Source organism: Misgurnus anguillicaudatus, chromosome 19 (genome assembly GCF_027580225.2).
Source record: "Misgurnus anguillicaudatus chromosome 19, ASM2758022v2, whole genome shotgun sequence".
NCBI lineage: Eukaryota > Metazoa > Chordata > Actinopteri > Cypriniformes > Cobitidae > Misgurnus > Misgurnus anguillicaudatus.
Genome location: NC_073355.2, coordinates 44,978,840 through 44,992,716, shown reverse-complemented (window position 1 = coordinate 44,992,716; position 13,877 = coordinate 44,978,840). Strand labels below are relative to the sequence as shown.

The 13,877-nt window shown below is 38.6% G+C and overlaps 1 protein-coding gene across 1 annotated transcript; it reads right to left on the bottom strand.

The window, feature by feature from the left end:
* Window positions 1-3,210: 3,210 nt before the first annotated feature.
* Window positions 3,211-13,630, bottom strand: LOC141349245 (cytochrome P450 2K1-like). The gene is made up of 9 exons (XM_073857756.1): window positions 12,601-13,630; window positions 9,800-9,962; window positions 8,861-9,010; window positions 8,611-8,771; window positions 5,556-5,735; window positions 5,151-5,292; window positions 4,880-5,064; window positions 4,562-4,703; window positions 3,211-4,476 (listed from the first exon to the last, which is right to left on the bottom strand). The coding sequence occupies exons 1-9, from the start codon at window positions 12,796-12,798 to the stop codon at window positions 4,268-4,270; spliced, it is 1,530 nt and encodes a 509-aa protein (XP_073713857.1). The 5' UTR covers window positions 12,799-13,630; the 3' UTR covers window positions 3,211-4,267.
* Between the last annotated feature and the right edge of the window lie 247 nt (window positions 13,631-13,877).

Genomic DNA, 13,877 nt, shown 5'->3' with positions numbered 1-13,877 from the left:
CGATTGCTTTCCGCCTGCCCCGATTCTGGACTGTGTTAACGATTACGATTACTATCTGCCTGCCCCAAGTCGTATCTGTGTTTACATTTTTGTCTTACCTATACATTGCATTACCTTTGTCTATACTGCTGTGTGATACGAATAAAGATTTGCAAATGGATCCAACCTTGTCTGACTCGTCACAAGAACGTTACACGACGCACAGTTCGGACATGAACAGTTGGATACAAACTGGCAGTGAACTGACAGTGTGAACAAGTGGTGTTTTTTAATATGCATTAAGACAAACCATGTGCAAATTCATTAATCAACACGACTGCAATTATTTTCTCTATAAAACAGAAATTTCTAAAGACAATCTCATTCTCGCAGTTTGAAATCGCCTTTGTTTCCTATATCACAAATTGATTTTTTTAACTGAAATTATTGCAGCACAGCTGCTTCAGCCCTATTTTTGTGATACTCACCCATGCATTGTGAATGCTTTAACCTGTCAACATCGGCGCTAAACAACATTAGTGCTGCAAATGTGCAGTTTACGATTGCAATGTGTGAAACCAGACTCAGAAGTTATGTGTTTGAAACTGCTGAATGTCCATATATATATGCTGCACATCTGTGTCAAATTAAGTCAACCAACTTCTGGCACCCTGAAATTTCAACCCGGGATCCACAGTTCCTGTACATTTTTAGGTTTTGTGTCAGAAAAATGTCACCCCACAAATAGGATTGAGATCAGGGCCTGGCCACTCCATAACCTCAATCCTTTTTTTCTTGCAACATAATCTCTTTAAGTATTCTGATGTTTTTAAACTGATCCATGGGGCTGTTTACACTTGGTATTAAGATGTGTTTTCATTGATTGGATCACAAGTGGACAAGAGAGACACATTACCTTTACGCTCTAACTGATTTTGCCAAGTGGTTGATGTCCTCAGGGCAACATATTGTGTTGACCCAAGGACAAGATTTTTCTAAATAAAACCTAAAATCCCACCCCAAACCCCAACCCTAACCATAACCAAACCCTAAAATCAGAGGGACATGATAAGTGAAAAACAATGGTCTAGAAACGGCTAATCCTTGTTGTAAGCTTAAACTTAAAACAAACTGTAAACTTATTTCTGAAATCTGATTGGTTGTTTGAAATGTTGTCCCAGGGTCAACATCATGTTGTCCTGAGGACATCAACCACTTGGCCAAATCAGGAGAGCCTTCGTGCACACCTGGTATTTAAATCCGTCACTTTTGTCCACTTTCGACCGCTTCTGTCCTGAATACTGTGAGGGGGTGGTCTGTGAGACGGTGGGCAAGTCTCTCTGCTGTCATTCAAACGCGAGCGGGAGTAATTATGAGTTTATATGGACGCAAACTATTATTATGTCGGAGTCCACTGCTTGTTCAGCAAGTAAACATGCTGCACAGTGTTTTGTACGTTTATATGCTAGAGCTTTCTCTGAATTTTCAGCGCAATTGATGAAATAGGATCGCACAACTTTCACACGCATCCAAAATGAAACTACGGAGATCACCCGCAGTAGTTTTATAAATGAAAGGCTAAAAATAGCGCTGTTCACCATGTTCACGCCAGAAGTAAAAAAAAGACATAAAACTTGTGTTTAGTACCTCAGATTAGATAAATAGGTGGAGAGAAGACAGTCGCGTGTGGTTGTTCAAACACATTCAACCACATGTGTGTTTAAACTACAAAAGCAATCCGATCGAAAGGGGTTTCGACCACCTCTGAATGTGGTTGAAAGTGGTTGAAAGTGGACGCGTTCAAAACGTTTTGAATACCGTTTACACCTGACATTAACATCATCCACTTGTGATCCGATCGACGAAAACGCATGTTAATGCCAAGTGTAAACCGCCTCCATGTTCCCTTGTATACGATAACTAGGCCCAACACGGTAGTATGAAAAACATCCCAATACTGTGATTTTTGCACCACTAACTGTCTTTAAAGTGTACTGTGCCTTGAATTCAGTACCTGAGATGAGGTTCTGTTGATAACCACTTGACCCGAAAAAAACTATTTTACTCTTGTCTGGTCACAAAATGTTACACCATTTTTCTTTGGACCAGTTGATGTGATTTTGTGCATGGCATAAATAAAATCAATAATTTTGCCCCATTCAATGCATTGTTGGCTATTGCTACAAATATATCCATGCGACTTATGACTTATGAGTTATGGTTTTGTGGTCCAGGGTCACGTATGTCATTCTGGTCAAAAGTTTGAGTTGTGTTTCCTTTTTACTCTGAACTGAAAGTCATCTTGACAAGTAGTAACAAATGTCCAGCAGGGAGCAGCACCATCTCATTTAAAGACAACTTGATCTCATGGAAAGTCCTGTAGTCACAAAGAATTTGATGAACCTATTCGTGTCCATGGCACAAAATTCAGCTTGTTCATGCCCCGAGCACGAATGTCTTATTCGTGTCACTTGCACAAATTTCTATAAATAGTTTTTCGTGTCCGTGGCACGACTTTCTTTTTCGTGTCATTTTTTATAATCATTGTCGCTTGGGTTGGGGTTAGATTTGGGATTTGGGTAGGATATATTTTTATGTATTGTTTTCTAAATGTTTTTCTTCCACTTTTAAAACTACTCTCGCCTGGAGTTAGGTTAGGATGTCTAAATATGTAACAGAAAGTGATTGCAACCCCAAACAACAATGGCAACAAATAGAAAAAAAACAATGAGAAAGAATACATAAAATGACATGAAAGTCAGCTGAAGACTCCATTAGCCGTCTCTCTCTCTCTGTGCCCCGACAGGAAGCTCTCTCTGTGCCCCGTGAGGATTACTTCGAGTGTTTATGGATATAGTGGATGTCCTACAGCCCTGCTGTGTTTCCCACTTTGAGTGTTTTTGCCATACATATCTTACATATTTTACATGAAGACATTGAGTGTTTTGCTATACATACCCACTGACAACCTTGAGTGTATCCATCATATCTGTTTTGATTAAAACCCTCTGCACTGGGATTCCTGAGTTGTGTGGTTCCTAACAGAATTTCATGCCATGGACACAAATAAATTATTCAAATTTTTCGTGACTATAACATGACTTTCCGTGAGATCAGTCTGTTTAAAGATGTTTGATTTATTTTATACACACATAATGAAGAAAAAGTCGTGAAATGAGCAAAAGCCGTGACTAATTTGCAGTTTTCTTTTCAAATGACACATGAAGCTGATTTGATTTCCTCTAGAAGAGTATTTTATTTCTTCATTACAGAAATATCATGTTCCTGTGCTCAACTGCTAGATCATTGGGTTAGCAGCGAGAAAGTCAAGGGTTTGATTCCCAGTGAACACAAATACTGATAAATGTATAGCTTAAATGCCCTGTAAGTCAGTTTGCATACAAGTATCTTTCAAATGCATCCATGCATACATGATCTACAAATATTTATAAAGCATATATATTTTTACTCCAACAAAAAATACAATTGAATATGTTTAGGCACAGAATATACATGTGTAATGTAAAAGCTAATGAGATAATATAATAGTCTAAAGGGGGTCGCACACCAGCCATGCAGCTCAGCGTTGAGTCGCGTCTAGGACAACTCGGAGGTATCGTAAACCAGAAGTGCATGATGTTATTTAATGTTAAACTATGTGAATGGCGCTCTGTGGCGCGACAGGGATTTGAGCAACTTCCTGAGTCGTAGCTGGGCGGCACAGACAGGCGCCACCTGTCGGCGCCGGTGTGCGTATACTCATAGAAAGCAATGTTTTTGAGTTTTTTAGAACGGCACTGCTTGGGGCTGAGCTGCGTGGCCGATGTGCGACTCTCTTAAGAGTCCTATAATGTGATAAAAGTGTCCAGTGGCGGCCGGTGACTTCTCTTCCGAAGGGCGCAATTTCAGTGTTCCGTGCATCATGTAAACTTATGTGCATCATGAGTCTTGTCAAAATACGTGCCTGCTGCACACGCGTCGAACGGGTTTATGACAAAAGAGACGCTCAGGTTCACAAAATACTCGCAAGACACTAACGCAAACGTGTCTCTTTTATCATAAACCCTTTAGAAGCGTCTGCAGCAGGCACGCACTTCCGCATGATGTGTGGTGCACACAGGTTCACACGACGCACCAAACGCATATTTTGACATGATGAGCAACACGTTTTGACAAACTTTCCAGTCGTGTGCCCTTGAAAAAGAAGTCACTGGACGCCACTTTATGAGTCTTTATATTTTACAATTATTATGAGGTATACATTTAACTAGTTATTCTGCTATTTTATTTATGACTTGAGGTTGTGTTTTTCTACCCTACTGACTGCACACAGTTTGTGTGGTGAGGGGTTCAAGACGAGACCCACAACTGGTGTGAGATCCAATTCATCTTCAGAGACTCCAGGTGGAGGAGTGAAGTGAAAACACTGAAGAAGAGAAGTGAAGAACAGAAAGAGCTCCATCCTGGCCAAACCCTCTCCTAAACACATCCTGCGACCTGAGAGAAAAGAAAGGAATGCATTTGTAATAATTGTTGAACAACAACTCAAATAGATTTTGATGTGAATAGTAAAGTTTATTACCTGCAGAGAAGGGCATGAAGGCGTCACGTTTGATCAGCTGACCGTTCTCATTGAGGAAGTGTTCAGGGTTAAAAGTGTCGGGCGTCTCCCACTCATTCTCATCTCTCAAAACAGACGTCAGCAGTGGCAGAACACACGTCCCCTAGATTTCAGAAGAAACACAGACAACATTAGTGTGATAAAGACTGGGGGTTTTGGAGCCTTCATTTTGGCTGGAAACAACAAAAACGAGCACATTTCCTTAAAATAAACTAGTGAAATATAAGCTGGACAACAGACTGTAAAGTGTGAATATTATACAATACGAGCAAGACGGACCTTCTTGATGAGATATCCATTGAAGTTCACATCACAGCTAGTTTTATGTGGCACATTTAAGGGCACTAAATTCGCCAGTCTCTGGATTTCATGGATCACAGCGTCTGTGTAAGGTAAATTCTTCCTGTCCTCTGTAACAGGTTCACGTCCATCAAGCACCCTGTCAATTTCCTCATGAACACGATCTATAACCCAAAAGATCACACAGAAAACATTTCATATCTTTTCTTACTTTCGTAAAAATAAAGAGAACAGTTTGACCTGCTATGACCTTGTATGTGAGGATATTTGGCCATGAGCAGTAAACCCCAGCGTAGCGTTGTGCCGGTGGTGTCAGTACCGGCAGCAAACAGGTTGGACACAGTCATGAGCAGGTTCAGATCATTAAATTGTGAATCATTTTCTCCAGATTTCTGTTAAAATCACAAAAAAACAAGCTTTATTATTATTTAGGGTGAGAATTAGTTTTAAACATACGTATATTAAAGGTGTAGCGGAGGATTTTCTTGAATTTTAGAAAAGAACCGCCTTCTCCACTTTTTAAAAAATGCAATTGCGCAACACTCCTGATGGACAACTAGGAGGACCAATAGTCTTGATGATCCACCCAGAAAAAGAAAATCCTCCGCAATACCTTTAACCCACACATTTGATATATAAATTCATGATATTCTACCTCTAAGTTTTGTTTTTGGATGAAGAAGGCATCAACTAATCCTCTGCAGTCGAGAGGGTTAATGGTCTCCCGTAAGCGATCCACCAGGACCTGTATATCAGCATGGTATTTATCCAAACATTCCATTAGCAGTCTCCAGGTCTTCAGCCATGGCCCAAGCACTGGAAACATGTTGTAAATCTGCAGGTGGAGCCACACGATAAAGTACAACATACAGTCAGACTATCTCTTACCATTTGTAGGTTAGACTGATAGGGAAAACTGTACTGTGTCGTGTTTTCATATACTATGAATATGTGATCATATACTATAAGTGATGCAACAATATACTTAGTTCACGGTTCAATAAAATTTTCGGTTTCTTGTCCACGGTTTTCGGTTCGGTTTCGATTCTGGTGCCTTGGCCTGTTAAAGTGTTTTTTAATTATTCTATGCTAAGGTAACAGGAAAAGTGAGATGTTAAGAAGCAAAAATCCTGGTTTTAATTGCAGTTCTCTTTATTTTATTTAAATGCAAAAATCATCTTACACATTTCTAGTGTATTGATACAATAAGATATAATTAAATAAAGATATATAAATGATATCCTATTCAAACTGGGGAACATGTGAATTCATTACATTACATACATTGGCCATACCTGTACTTAGTAAATTAAACTTTACATTGTAAATGAAGGCTATCTTACTGCACTACTGTTAAATTCAACATCATGCTGCCAAAAATGTATTCATCAATCAAGATTACTGGTGGGATTTATTTTAGCATCATGCGCATTCTCTTCTTGAGTTGAACTTTTTCAACTTGTGCGGAAGATGTGTTTGAGGCAAATAACGCGCGTTTGCGTCAATAACAAGCCCATTTTGCGCCATTCGCATTGTCCCACGCAAATTTGCATCTTTACATTGATGTTGTATGTAATCTACACGCACAAATAATTAATCCACACCTCAGATTTAAAAGACCGTGATGCTGGTTCTTTTGTTGTCGTACTTCTGTTGGGTGTGTGGGTGCGCAAATGAAATCTGACACCAGCATTGCAAGCAGAGTTAAAGCAGCTAGCGCACAGTGACTGGATATCAACTTGGTGTGGAGTTGAAGCGTGCAGATAACGCGCGCGCGCACATTAACAAAAGTGCAGGGAATATAAAACTGACAGATTTGGATGAATAAACCGAAAAACCGCAATGCGTTATATTGAGAATTGTGGCATATATATATATATATATATATATATATATATATATATATATATATATATATATATATATATATATATGAAGTCCCGGTTCGGTTCGTACCTCGGTTCAGGCGCCACGGTTCGATTCACTTTTGGTACAATGGAGGGAAAAGCAAAACAGAAATGAAGAAGGCTTTTTTTAGTACTTAAGATAATCTTAAAAACATAGGTATCCTTATCAGTGTTATTTTGAGATGTCATGAATATGAACTGAAATGCATTTAACATACTATCTCGTATTTCAAAAATGTATACCACTTTAAGTAATCTTGTACTCATCTTTCATACAAATATGGGTTCAAATGTATTACAAGTGTTACCTAAATACATTTTAAAATTACATTTTGGCATTATTTCATATTAATGTACTAAAGAACAAAATAATAGGCTTGTAGGATGAATTAATAGGTGTCTACGACTTCACGAGGCGCTGCAAGAAACGACAAGTGGATGACGCCAGAGCGATTTGAAGTCAGCCTCCTCCGCAAGATTTCTCGCGGTACTCTGACGCTGATTGCACTGCGTAAAGTCGAGCACACTTTAAAAAAGCAGCTGAACTCGACAGAACTGCGCCTCGTCCATTAATTGTGTAATAGTAGGACAATTTATCTCCTACTTCTCAGCGTGAGAAATACAAGGTGTGGCGGCGTGTGAACTGACTGAAATGCGTGTTTGTCAAGGTGAATGCGTGAGACTTGAGAGCCCTGATTAGATGTATTTCCACTCACATACCTAACAACTGCTGAACAACGCCGACGCACAGTCCTCGTCTTTTCCACCACTCTCTCTTGTACTATTGTAACTGACTGGAAAACTGAAGTTTTGCCAAACTTGCGATCTTAAAGAGGCTGGCGGAGCGTCTAACTCTTGTGGAACACCACTTGCCATCCTCGCTATCGTTGCTCACTGAACTGACGTCGACCTGACAAAAAAATGCAGAGTGCCAGAGAATGTAGACGGGCTCTGATAGAGCGCATACATAGGCGGAGCTCGGCTGCATCGGCACCAATCAGAGCTTCAGAGCTAAAGCGGGGCTACAGATTAGCTGTCCGTAAAGAACCTGCGTATCTAACAGTAGTTCCGCATTTCATTAATTATTTTGCACGCAAGTTTTTTTTTTATTTTCATACCGTGTTTTCTCCGTTTAAATTCATGCACCGAACCGTGACCCCCATACCGATTCGGTTAGAAACGAACACATGTACCATTCCACCCCTAATATATATATATATATATATACATTATGATGCTGGGAAACCGTTATAATAAACTTTCTGAGTTGCTTACATGTTAGAATTGATCTGGCATAGTGCCGTGATTTCACCAAGTAAGATGTGATCCTGGATCAACATTTTTTGTTGGTCCTGGATCGATGTTTTAATCAAAGATACCCCAACTTACCCTTAACTCAAACCCTTACCATTTTTAAACCCTTAAATTAGTGTGAAATAATAGTTTGAGGGGTATTTTTAAATGCCCCTAACCCAATCCTAAACCTAAATCTAACATACACCCTAATTCTAATCCTGCAATCTTATTGGTTAATGAAAATGCTGATCCAGGACCAACAACGGTGTTGATCCAGGATCACATCCTACTTGATGGAATCACGTTCACCCACGTTAGAACCACTGTAAAAGGGTCCATTATTCAGGAGATCCTAAAAAGTTACACACTACACCTTTTATGAAAATAAATGAAACACAATGTATAACTGAAAATTTTTAAAGATGGGATCATATAAATACCACAAACATCTTAATTAAGGCTAAAAGTGTTGCCTAGAGGAAAACTTGGGAACCTTAAAATAGGAACCTGTATGGCAGCAGAGCCGGTCAAGAGGATGAACTGGTTTGCCCTGTCAACCATTTCGTTAAACTTTGGATCCTCATATTCAAACCGATTTCCATAAACAATAGCTGAGATGATGTTAGAAACGGCATAATTTACTGGCTGGGTTGTATCAAAAGGATTTCCTGCAAGAGATACAGAAACGAAGATCAGATTTTGTTAAACATTAGCAATCAAATTCATATTTATGAACTGTACACTGTAGTTGTTATACCTTCGAAGGTCTCAAACACTTCTCGCAGATATCGCGTCTCCTGAATAATTTTCTCTTCGCTCAGTTTCTTTCCCATCCCAAAGTCTCGAAGAGTTGAGACAGCAAATCTTCTCATGGTTTTCCACCTATCACCATTTGTAAGGCCAATTCCTGCAGGAAAACGTCATCTCTTAAGTTGTGTTTATGACATTTTCATACTTATTGTTGATCTGTAATCTTTCTCTGTGAGACCTTACAACCAAGTTATACAAATTATAGTCAATCCTTGTTTAGAGCTTTGTTTTTCTTTTCCAAATTGTTTCCAAAAGCTAGTCTATAATTTAATCCTTCTTTCTTGCATTGGCTGCATTCTAAAGCTTAGGCAGCTGACTTGTTGCCTCGCTGCCTCATGAGGTAATGACTTTGAAGGCATGAAGGCAGCTCTGGGAAATACATTCGGACCATTGGCCATTTTATTATTTTTTCGAACTCGGGCTCGACCAATCACATTCCCCCCACACACACACATGCATAGAATTGTGGGACAAAACAATGAGGGTTTTCGTTTCTCAATCGGAAAGCTGCAGCCTCCGGGAGTTGAATATGCAGGCTGCATACGTTATCAAGCCTGGTTTATTTAAAGGAAAACACCACCAGTTTTATATATTTTACCACGTTCTCACCTCAACTTAGAAGAATAAATACATACCTATCTTTATTCAAAGAAGCACTGTACAAAGATTGAAATATGTATCTCAGGAAACAAGAAGTAAATAAATTGGATTCGGACATGCCTTGATGCCTTTATACATTAAAATGCTGCCTCTGAAGGCAACCTTTATATAACATTGAAATATTTTTCTCAAATTACAAAGTACAGACCAACAACAACAACAAAAAACAATATATATATATATATAAATAATAGTCAATAGTAAAACGGTTAAAGTGATGTGTTACCGTGTCCTTTATTGATGTCGTGGAATATAGGTGTTATGTCTCTTTCCCCGAATTCGTCAGCCTGGTTCACCAGTGCTTGTTTAACCGTCTTGTATCCGGCCAAAACCACAATCTTTTTGGGTCCAAGATGAATTTTGAACACTGACCCATATTTCTTTGATAACTAAACAAGAGCAAGGAAAACAGTAAAATGTTAACAAACCTGTCCGACATTATAACATTACAAATTAAAAGCACTGATAACATATTTATTTTCTATAAACAATGCAGGCTACGTGTTTCATGCAGAGTGCATTCAATAGTAGTGTTTAGAGATCCTCAAATAATATATTCATGAAAACAATCACAACATGCTCAATTTTTATTTAAAAGCATGCAAACAAGCAAAAAATAAGTACAGATCGGCTCGTGTGTCAGCTTGCAGCTCCGTTTTAGCGCTACACAGTGGTGCCATTATGGAGCTAAATTATTGCCATAAATACTATGAGAAAAGTTTGGTACTCTTCCGCCACCTCGACGGCCGATGTTGGGGAGCATCGGCTGTCAGCCTCTCACTAAGATTTATTCTCTGAAAACCTGTGTTAGACGTGGTAGACTACACTCTGAGGTTATTTTGGGGATTTCCGCCTGGATTTGGCCTACCCAATTTCAAAAGCTTCTCATACCCACAAGCAGAGGTGCACATACAAAAGTTTGGTATCATTTTACAGGAAACCCTTTGAAATTACATAAAACAGTGTTAAAAGCGCTCAACATGGTTGTATGTGTTGTCAGTTCTCTAATAAACACAAAAAGAAATAGGCGCTTTTTGATGTTTTTTTCTAAAGTCTGTATTTAAAAGTGTATAACTCTGGCCCTGAGTGGTAACGAAACCTGCTGACAGTTTTGTTTGATTCCAGCAATTGCCAGCTTACAGATGGAAAAGGATTTTTTTCTCTATCATAATAAATGCAAAAGTTATTTTACTCCAACTGATGGGAGGAATAATACCCTTTTTGTATTTAATTTCAGCCTAAACATATTTGAAGTGCTCCCATACTCCCATACAGTGGAATAAATGCAATATCTTTATATCATTTTGCAGAAAACCTTTTGAAGTTACATAAAAAGCTGGTTGTGACAAATATTGTTATTTATGTTGTTTTTTATATTATAAAACACCAAATTTTCCTTTTTTATGTTGTAAATACTGTCTTTTATGGTGTATAACTCTGGTTCTGTGTGCTCTAGCAGACTGCAGACAGTTCTGGTTGTTACCAGCAGCAGACAGAAAACACCCAAAAAAAAGAATTATCTCTTTAGCATGTCGCATTCAAAAGATATTCTTATGTTACTGAAGGGTGCGAAAATACATTTTTCATATAAATATACATTTTTTGTTTTGCACATACAATAAATAGCAAGGGATTATTCATCCACACAACTAAAGAAAATGCTGTGAATGGACTCATTTTTAAGAGTAGGACCTAAGAGAAAAGATGTTGTATCATTTGTGGCTATCTGTGCTATCTGAGGCAGTTCACACTCAAGTTTCCCATACCATTTTTTACCTCATTATTCATTCGACGATTGTTGGATATGTGATGACAATAGAACAAAAATAACGCTGTAGCCTTATTCCTGAGAGTGAGAGCTTTCATTTGATACAAGAGTTGCTCATGTTTGTCATACTTGAAAAATATGAAATATGTGAATATTAAATCATATAAAAAATTGTGTGTATGTGGGGGGAGTGATAGTGTAAATTAAGTGTAAATAACTTTCTTACAGTAAAACATATCTCAAAGTGATGCATATCTGCAGAAAGTAGAGAGTCTTTCAAACAGTATCTCATATGTGGTACTGGATCCATGACAAAGGAATATTTTATATTAAGTCAAAATAAAATAATTCTGGACCCGGTACAGGGTCCACAGAGTCAAACAAGCTAGGCACCTACATTGTGTCCCCTACGCGGGGTTCCTATGTGTGACGAGAAAGAGATGCAGCGGTCAAGGAGTAATGGCGTCAAGACCTTAAAACAGACTCCATGTTCATCACCTCATAGCACAGTTGTCATATTTATAATATCTATATCTAGAGCTCCGTCTCTCATATACAGGTATTTATCCTGCCTGTAGGTTTGTGCATATATTTCTACCTGTTAATTTTACATATTACCTATTTTTTAATGTACTGAGGCTAGTTCGCTTCCCAGTTTGCCTAGTTCACTACCGTGGGTTAAGGAACTCGTAGTGACCGGCCTTTTGTAGTAAGCCCAGGTTCCGCCCCTTATGTGGACGGCGGAAGGTTTATGGATTGCAAAAAATGCATTCACTTGAGTCTTGCAAGTTTAAACAAGCGTGTTGTCTAAAATTGCACAAATTATTTTCCTTAGCATTTTATTCCATTTTATCTAATGTTTTTATAGCTGTCAATACTTGTCAATACTTGAAAAAACATTTCACTTATACCCATGTGGTGAGACACAACATAAGACAAGAATTGAATTAAATGCTAAGGAAAAAAATTTGTGCAATTTTAGACATTTAACTTTAAAGGCACATGGGAGTATGAAATATTTACATTGTAATGCAGACAAAAAAGCAGCAGTTGTACAAAATACAGGTTATGCGGGTGTTGCTTAACCTATAAACTACGAACTATGCTTTGTATCACGCTTGTTTAAACTTGCAAGACTCAAGTGAATGCATTTTTTTGCAATTTTTGGTCGGTTTACACAATTTTGAGACCCCCATGCATTTCATTGCGACTGTAATGGGAAACATCTAGAAAATTACATTGAAGAAAAGTCTACTCACATTCCAGAGGCTCACATGAAGTTGATTAAGGTCCAGAAGGTGCAGGTTTCCCACAAGTGGCAGTGGTTTGGGTCCTGGAGGTTCTTGGTCATCTTCTGGAGACCTGAAGCAGAAATAAATAACCAAAAGCAGCAGAAGAGCAGCGAGTAAAGCTCCTGTGCTGGAGACATTCAGGAGAAGTGTTTCCACTAAAGCCATAGTTAAAGAGATTTACACACAACTGTAGTGAGTCTTCAGACTGAACAGACCAGTATTCAGGTCAGAAAATGATTTGGTCTAAAACATGGAGAAGGAGGAGCCAGCAAAGATTTGCATCACAAACACAACAGCAGTAGTGTGTCAGTCAGTCCAGAGTTACCTAAAAAAAAAACAAAAAAAAAAAACTATGGTTTAGAGTTTTATTTAAAGATAGAGCAGTCCCTCCAGAAAAACGCGAATACGGCCCACGGAACGCATACGGCCCACAAAGGTGTCCAATTTGGCCCGCATGATGATTTATACAGTTGTATTAAATATGAAATACATATTTTAAAAACCCTTTCAGGCGGGCGTCTAGTTCGTTTTTAATATGAGAGACTTGGGGAAAGCAGCAAAACGCGGAACATAGACTAACCACGGTGCCAAAAAATCTTGCTGTTTTATTGTTACTGCTCCGCTAAAAATCCACTGATTCCAGTAATCCACGTCGTGTTTTCCCGCCTGCTCCGCAGCATCTCTGACTGTGTTCACTCTCTGCCTGAAGAGCAAAGACGAATGTTTCCGAAGTTCGTTGCATTAACAGGTAGATTCATTACATTAAATCAGTTGTTAAACAACAGAATCACTAATTTGGAAATTTGTTTATGTATTTCTTCCGGTAATGATTTGCTGTCTGTGTTCTAAAAGTGCTAACAACTTAGCAAACAAACAATAACAAATTAGCCTCATACTTGTCTAATCGATTTAATCTTCCCGATCAGATCTAAGTTAATATAAACACAAAATTTGCTGTTGTTGGCACACTTTGTAGACAAGAACACCAATGCCTTGACAAAATAAAGACAGAAAATTTTTGTCACAATGCTTGCTGGTTTTCTCTCTTCAGCCGCTACTCTACAGAGGAGGACAAATTTGCTTTCATTTTAAATCTCCTCTTAGGCAAGGCTCATGAGTGCGGCATTACAGTCTGGAATGGACGTGCCCCCTGTTGACAATCATTCGAGGATTTTCAACTTGAGATTCCCAGATTTTTTGATCGTTCTGCTCAGGGTGATGAAGCTGCAGCCCGTCTCTCAAGG